Source organism: Notothenia rossii (assembly GCF_949606895.1).
Source record: "Notothenia rossii genome assembly, chromosome: 8".
Taxonomy (NCBI): domain Eukaryota; kingdom Metazoa; phylum Chordata; class Actinopteri; order Perciformes; family Nototheniidae; genus Notothenia; species Notothenia rossii.
The window spans coordinates 2,001,509-2,009,615 of record NC_136906.1 but is presented as its reverse complement, the minus strand read 5'-3'; the positions used below and the strand labels follow the sequence as shown (position 1 = coordinate 2,009,615).

The 8,107-nt window shown below is 40.0% G+C and overlaps 1 protein-coding gene across 1 annotated transcript in view; it reads left to right on the top strand.

The window, feature by feature from the left end:
- The window catches only part of prl (prolactin), a gene marked incomplete at its 5' end in the record, with an annotated part of 7,571 nt that extends 1,137 nt beyond the window's left edge, over window positions 1-6,434 (top strand). Inside the window, 4 exons of the mRNA XM_079642208.1 lie at window positions 525-619; window positions 1,001-1,108; window positions 2,372-2,554; window positions 4,313-6,434. Coding sequence (XP_079498334.1) covers window positions 525-619; window positions 1,001-1,108; window positions 2,372-2,554; window positions 4,313-4,504 — 578 coding nt within the window. The 3' untranslated portion in view covers window positions 4,505-6,434. The remainder of the gene's footprint in view (window positions 1-524; window positions 620-1,000; window positions 1,109-2,371; window positions 2,555-4,312) is intronic.
- Between the last annotated feature and the right edge of the window lie 1,673 nt (window positions 6,435-8,107).

Below are 8,107 nucleotides of genomic sequence, written 5' to 3'. Positions count from 1 at the left end.
TGCTTTAATGTTAAAAAAGCTCTTTATTCTTCTCAAACTGCCTGTACCTCCTTTCACCCTCTGTTGTTCTCTAAATGCTGCACGTGTTGTCAAGTTGCTGAAGATGTTTCTTCATGTGTTTTGGAACATTTCAGTTTTTATATCTGCATCCTTTCTAAAGATGTTTTGTGCCGCTGAAGCGCGTTTTGCACCTGTCGGCCACCATAGCATTTCCCATTTAGCTGATATATGTTCCCATTAAATGTGATTAATCCGAGTGTGTGTGTGTGTGTGTGTGTGTGTGTGTGTGTGTGTGTGTGTGTCTGTCTGTCTGTCTGTCTGTCTGTCTGTCTGTCTGTCTGTGTGTGTGTGTCTGTGTGTGTCTGTCTGTCTGTCTGTCTGTCTGTCTGTCTGTCTGTCTGTCTGTGTGTGTGTGTGTGTGTGTGTGTGTGTGTGTGTGTGTGTGTGTGTGTGTGTGTGTGTGTGTGTGTGTGTGTGTGTGTGTGTGTGTGTGTGTGTGTGTGCAGTGGTGTGTTTGGTGACAGTCTGCAGCTCTGTTCCTATCAGTGATCTGCTGGACAGAGCCTCTCAGGGCTCAGATAAACTGCACGCTCTCAGCACCATCATCTCTGAGGACCTGGTCAGTGAACGCACCACAGCTTTTAAATGCCATTATATACTAACCTGCACCACTAGTCTTCTCATGTTTCAGCACATTGGAGTAGATATTGGAGAAGTACCAGACATTAGGCGGAGGGGTGTAAAATTCAATTTCATGGCGGGTTACATCAGCATTATGGTTGCACTCAAAGGGCCGGTTGTAACTTTAAGACTATATAAATATACATATAATTATTTATTATATTACATGATTGTGATGTACGGCATGGGACCGTATAATATACGTATTATATTCTTTCAGAGCCCTTGCGGGGCCACATCAAGTAAAGTCGGGGGCCTTGAGTTTGACACCCCTGCATAAGATAATTTAATGATGATGCTCCTTTGCCCCGCTCCCCAGAACTCTCACTTCCCTCCCATTGGTCGGGTGATTATGCCCCGCCCCTCGATGTGTCACACCTCCTCTCTGCAGACGCCCAGCGACAAGCAGCAAACTCTGCAAGTTTCTGTGAGTCTTTTTTTACTTTTTACTTCTTGGGGTCCATCACAAGGGATAATAATCTGGTGTTCATCATTAATATCGTCATCAATACATCCTTCTATATTGTGATAATATACACACTTTTACATATTTTATTGTTGTTATAATAGTGAATGACAATGTGCACATTTAATTTGTTCTGTTCTTATTACGCTTTTTGGTCTTTATATATATAATTCAATTATATTTCTTACATTTTATATTATTATTTAAATGTTATCTTTTTAATGGAATATATATTTTTTACTTTTTTTTAAACATATTTTTACCTTAATTTCTCATGTCTTATAAATTATTTTATTCAGTATTTAAAACAAATTGTATTGCACATTTTACTTAAACTAGCCGTGTTTTATTTTATACTGTATTACTGTACATTTATTTTACTCTAAATTGGAGAAACAGAACCCAATCTGTATGAAGGTAGTAAAGTATTTAGATTGTGATGGTTCTTACTGACCTCTGCAGGCCAACTAGTGTATTACAACACCTTTCAAAAAGTCTTACTATCTGCACGGACTATTCAATAAAACCCTTTACCTTGATCTCCTCCTTCCTTCATTTTCACTATATATTTATCTTTTTTTTTTAAACTCTTGTTATTGTATATTTTAATTTAACTTCCTGTGTTTAAATAAATATCTTTATTTGATATTATTTCATTTTTGTAACAATTAATTACTCTAAATTGGAGAAACGAAAGTATTTACATTTCGATGGTTCTTACTGACCTCTGCAGGCCAACTATTGTATTACAACATCTTTCAAAACCCCTTTCCCCCTCAGCTTTTTGATCTCCTTTCCTTCATCTTCACTTTATCTGTATGCTGTTAATGTCTTTCCTTTTGTAAAGCACTTTCAAATTGTTTAGTTTATTTGTTTATCGTGTAGTAGACAGTCCTCATCGATCAACTGTCACTAAACAGTAAATGGAGCCGTTTTAGCCAACATTGCTAATTTCCAGCTGTTGTCCCCTGATGATAATAGACACCTTTTTTCAAAATCACAATACATCAACAGCATTAGTTATAAAGAAAGGATGAAAGACAAGTAGAAAGAAGCGAAAGGAAATAAGAGAACAATAAAATGTAAACATCCCACATACATGTCACATATAGCATAACAATCAAACAACAGAAACCAGGGGTCCATGATCACAACATGTAACACACACTGCACCAAGTGCCTCCCCTGATGCGTCCTCTGAACTTGATCACATGCCCCTCTCAGGAGTCGGACCTCCTCTCTCTGGCTCGCTCTCTGCTCCAGGCCTGGTCCGACCCCCTGCTGGTTCTCTCAGCTTCAGCAAACACCCTCCATCACCCCGACCAGACCTCCATCTCCAACAAGGTCCAGGAGCTGCAGCTGCACTCCAAGAGCCTGGGGGACGGCCTGGACATCCTGTCTGGGAAGGTACTCTTTAAAGAGGAGACACTACATACACTGATATACACCTGAACATCAGCAGGAGAGGACTCTTTAAAGTAGAGACACTACATACTGATATACACCTGAACATCAGCAGGAGAGGACTCTTTAAAGTAGATACACTACATACTGATATACACCTGAACATCAGCAGGAGAGGACTCTTTAAAGTAGAGACACTACATACTGATATACACCTGAGCATCAGCAGGAGAGGACTCTTTAAAGTAGAGACACTACATACTGATATACACCTGAACATCAGCAGGAGAGGACTCTTTAAAGTAGAGACACTACATACTGATATACACCTGAACATCAGCAGGAGAGGACTCTTTAAAGTAGAGACACTACATACTGATATACACCTGAACATCAGCAGGAGAGGACTCTTTAAAGTAGAGACACAACATACTGATATACACCTGAACATCAGTAGGAGAGGACTCTTTAAAGTAGAGACACTACATACTGATATACACCTGAACATCAGCAGGAGAGGACTCTTTAAAGTAGAGACACTACATACTGATATACACCTGAACATCAGCAGGAGAGGACTCTTTAAAGTAGAGACACTACATACTGATATACACCTGAACATCAGCAGGAGAGGACTCTTTAAAGTAGAGACACTACATCCTGATATACACCTGAACATCAGCAGGAGGACTCTTTAAAGTAGAGACACTACATACTGATATACACCTGAACATCAGCAGGAGAGGACTCTTTAAAGTAGAGACACTACATACTGATATACACCTGAACATCAGCAGGAGAGGACTCTTTAAAGTAGAGACACTACATACTGATATACACCTGAACATCAGCAGGAGAGGACTCTTTAAAGTAGAGACACTACATACTGATATACACCTGAACATCAGCACGAGAGGACTCTTTAAAGTAGAGACACAACATACTGATATACACCTGAACATCAGCAGGAGAGGACTCTTTAAAGTAGAGACACTACATACTGATATACACCTGAACATCAGCAGGAGAGGACTCTTTAAAGTAGAGACACTACATACTGATATACACCTGAACATCAGCAGGAGAGGACTCTTTAAAGTAGAGACACAACATACTGATATACACCTGAACATCAGCAGGAGAGGACTCTTTAAAGTAGAGACACTACATACTGATATACACCTGAACATCAGCAGGAGAGGACTCTTTAAAGTAGAGACACTACATACTGATATACACCTGAACATCAGCAGGAGAGGACTCTTTAAAGAAGAGTCACTACATACTGATATACACCTGAACATCAGCAGGGGAGGACTCTTTAAAGTAGAGACACTACATACTGATATACACCTGAACATCAGCAGGAGAGGACTCTTTAAAGTAGAGACACTGCATACTGATATACACCTGAACATCAGCAGGAGAGGACTCTTTAAAGTAGAGACACTACATACTGATATACACCTGAACATCAGCAGGAGAGGACTCTTTAAAGTAGAGACACTACATACTGATATACACCTGAACATCAGCAGGAGAGGACTCTTTAAAGTAGAGACACTACATACTGATATACACCTGAACATCAGCAGGAGAGGACTCTTTAAAGTAGAGACACTACATACTGATATACACCTGAACATCAGCAGGAGAGGACTCTTTAAAGTAGAGACACTACATACTGATATACACCTGAACATCAGCAGGAGAGGACTCTTTAAAGTAGAGACACTACATGAACTCTCTCCTCTTCCTCAGATGGGTCCTGCAGCTCAGAACATCTCTTTGCTTCCCTTCTCTGGAGGAAATGACATCGGGCAGGACCGGATTTCACAATTAATCAACTTCAACTTCCTGTTGTCTTGTTTCCGCCGCGACTCCCACAAGATCGACAGTTTCCTGAAGGTTCTTCGCTGCCGGGCCACGAAGACGCAGCCTCAGATGTGCTGAAGAGAGAGGCGGCCAGCTTTGCTTTTTCTCAACGTTTTCTATAGAGTGGTGCAGGGATATCGTATGTCTCAAAGTCAAACTCAACTTTATTGTCAATCTTTCAGTTTGTGTGTACAGACAGAGAGAATCAAATTACCATTTCCCACAATCCCGAATACAAAACAAATATATATAAAAATATGTCTATACCTATATGCGCAATCAAAGACACATTTATACATATGCTCACATTAAGACCAAAATAAAAGCACAACAATCAATATATACAGAAATAACAGTCACTTCAATCATTTCTGTGTTGGTCCCCGAAGGCAGCATCTCTCTGGTCCAATGGGATTGCTCCATGTGATTTTGGGTTATCGAGCAAATAATCTCTGTGTCAAACAAACGTAGATGACACTTAAATCCACCAGTTGGGTATTTACTGACGTATTCGATGTCGTAGAATTCAAATCTCGTCAGCTTACTTTAACCACAGACCTTATTTCAGGCTAACAACCAAAAACACATTCAGAAAACCATTGTCCTACAGACCAGGAAGTGATGAAATGCTGACTCATGACAGGGTTTTACCACTCATTCCTGCACCTCTCTATTGCCTATAGATTAGCGCATGCTAGGATTCTGCTATATGAGCTAATAGTTAGCATTCTGAGCTTCCAGAAGGCGGCGATGAGGAGGAGTTTCATGGCGTATCGTATCCAGTTTCCTGAGTATCTTTAATTTTATACTTTAAAAACACCTACTCCCCTACATTTTAGAAGCCTGTATTGTACGTTTTACTCCACTACATTTATCGTACAGCTTTAGCTACTTTACAGATTCAGATTATTAGCTAAATTACTGACTTTATGACTTTTAAAAGAGTACTTTTACAATGTAGCATTAGCCGCTTTCACACCAAGTACTTTGCCGTACTTAGTTCCCAGCACTTAGTGCCCCCATGGAACTAAGTTCAGATCGCGTTCACCGCGGAATAAGTTCCCTGAGGGAGGATTACGCAAATGAAGCCGCTGACGTCACTTCTTCTTCTTCTGCTTTGGGTTTACTGGCAGGCCGCAAACAACTTCACGGCGTATACTGCCACCCGGAGTCCCCGGCCGGAAGCCCCCGGAGTTAGGGACTGGCTTCAGTAGAAGCTGCTGGGACTCCCAGCAGCTTCTACTGAAGCCTTACGAGTAAATCTACAGAACGCCGACACCTCCTCATCTCCACCGCTCCCATGTTTTATTTTGTGTTGCCATAAGTTAGTCTCTCTGCGTTGGTGCGCGGGGCTAATGCTAATAATGCTAATGCCAGCAAATACAATGGCGGCTTCACAAAAAATGTCTGAGTTTTACGGGGCGTGGTTTGCAATTCGCCCAGCCAATCAGAAATTGGTACTTTTTTCTCCACGGGATAGTACCACCTCTCTAGCAGGCACTACCAATGGAGGTAAACGTTTTCTGAACTAAGTTCTCTTTTTGGGGTGAACGCAAAATTCCAGGCACTATCGGAACTAAACGGGAAAAGTACGGGGAAAAGTACTCCGGTGTGAACGCGCCTATTAATTAAGTCAAAAGTCCCATTAAACACATTTAATCAGCGTGTTGCCCAAACATTGACCTCAATCTGAATGAATGGATGCTAAGGTATATTAAAGTTTAAGCTATCAATGTTTCCCATGGTCATTTGCAAAAAGGTGCGTTATACTTGTTGAAAGCTTCCTTATTGACTTTAAATCAGGTTGATTACTTCCAGGAGAGGAATAAAGCATCTGTGTTTGCTTCCAGCTGGTCTGGCTTCATCACTTGACCGTGTTATTGTAAACTTGGTGTGTTTGTTCTGCTGTTCCTCCTCCTTGTCTCGTCCTTCTAAAATAACTTTTGCACTTCAGATTTAAACATTCTCTGATAAGCGTGATTTCATGCTTATAGAATTGATCTTTTCAATCTGCTCATCAATAAAGATCTTCTTTTGCACAGTAACATCTCCTTGCCTGTCATTTGTTAGTCCACTGAATTTATGCAAACAAAATATTTAATCACGTGTTAAAGCATACTATTAGGGTATTCGTTATTCTCGCGTCCAGGAGAGAAGCTTTAAAAGTAAGAGACAATGGAGTCTCTGAGAAAGGTTCAAATGGGTACTTTAATTAAATGGCACGGTAATGTAACAAGCAGAAGATGGTTCTGAGAGAAAACAGCTGTGTCCTCGGGGTCTGGAGACCGAAAAAGAGAATCCCAAACACGCACGTCAGCTCGTTAAGTATCCTCCGATGGCCCCTCCTCGTGTGCCGGTTGGCGCTGTAGGGGGTCCGCCCGCCTCTGATCTTCAATGTCCGTTGTTGCCCAAAACAGAGGATTCAGACATTGTACATTCAATACATAACTAAACACGCCTTTTCTCCTCCTTATCTCTTTCATTACTTTTTATTTATTGCATTTTAACGGCTGTAATTCATTACTTTAATAATACTGGAAATAATTTACGGCAGTTATCATTTACGGTATTTCCGGATGTTGTCATACCAACTCACGTCTGTAAACAAAACGTAACTGTACCTTCATTTAATATTCAGCAATAGTAATATCTCGATGTCTATAGATGTAGTGTTAAAGTGGCTTTGGTGTGCAACACTCCGTGTACATTTTAACTTTACATTCACAACTCTAAGAAAAGGAATATTAAATGCTAACCGGAGATGAAGGACTTTCAGAATAAAAGCTTGGCATTAAGATTGTGCGAGAACTTCTGGTTTTTCAGAATAAAACAGCATTTAAGCTGACGGTAAACTAAATTATGCCAAAAAACAGGGCTATTCAATTACACATTCAGTTGGGCCAGATTTTATAACTACAAAATTCAGCTGGGCCAGACATTCAGCGGCCTGTAAAAAGCGGGTAATGACACATTTTAAACCAACACATATTACTGCGATGCAAAACATGCCATTTTTATTCATTGTTCATCTAACAAAGGTACAAAAAGTACATAAAAACACAACAAATTAGCATTCATTTAACAGAATCTGAAGAAAAAAAGGGCACAGTTGTAGCATTACATTTTTTTGCTTTAGAAGTCAAATATTCAGGTTTTTTTTTTTCAACCAGGCACATCACAAAGTGCATTTACTGAATACAATAATAGCAGTCTTAATAAATGTCCTCACATTAAAAAAAACCAGCTAAAGAGCTCCAATGCAACACAAAGAGGTAGTACTGTAGCGATACTATTTTTTCACTTTTCAAGTAATAACAAAAAAATCATACGTTTTGGTCACATTTGTCCCAGACACATTACAAAGTGCACTTAAATGAATACAGAAAGAACTGTCAAACACTTCAGTGCACAAACCCATAACAAGGGATACGGGTAACTATATGAATGAGTACTACACTACACGTCTACTATAGTAAACTAGGTGCTTACTATCACCTCATTTGTGATTTGTCATCGCTGACTTTCTCAATGGGAGAAGGGACATTTTTTGTTTTGAACAAGAGCAGTGATTTTTGGGTCATGCATTCAATGCAATCCTAAAACATTGTTGAAGAGTGCTGTCAGTCAGGGAGCAGCGAGTGCTACTTTTGATTGAGTTCATGTGTGAAAAGCTTGATTCAC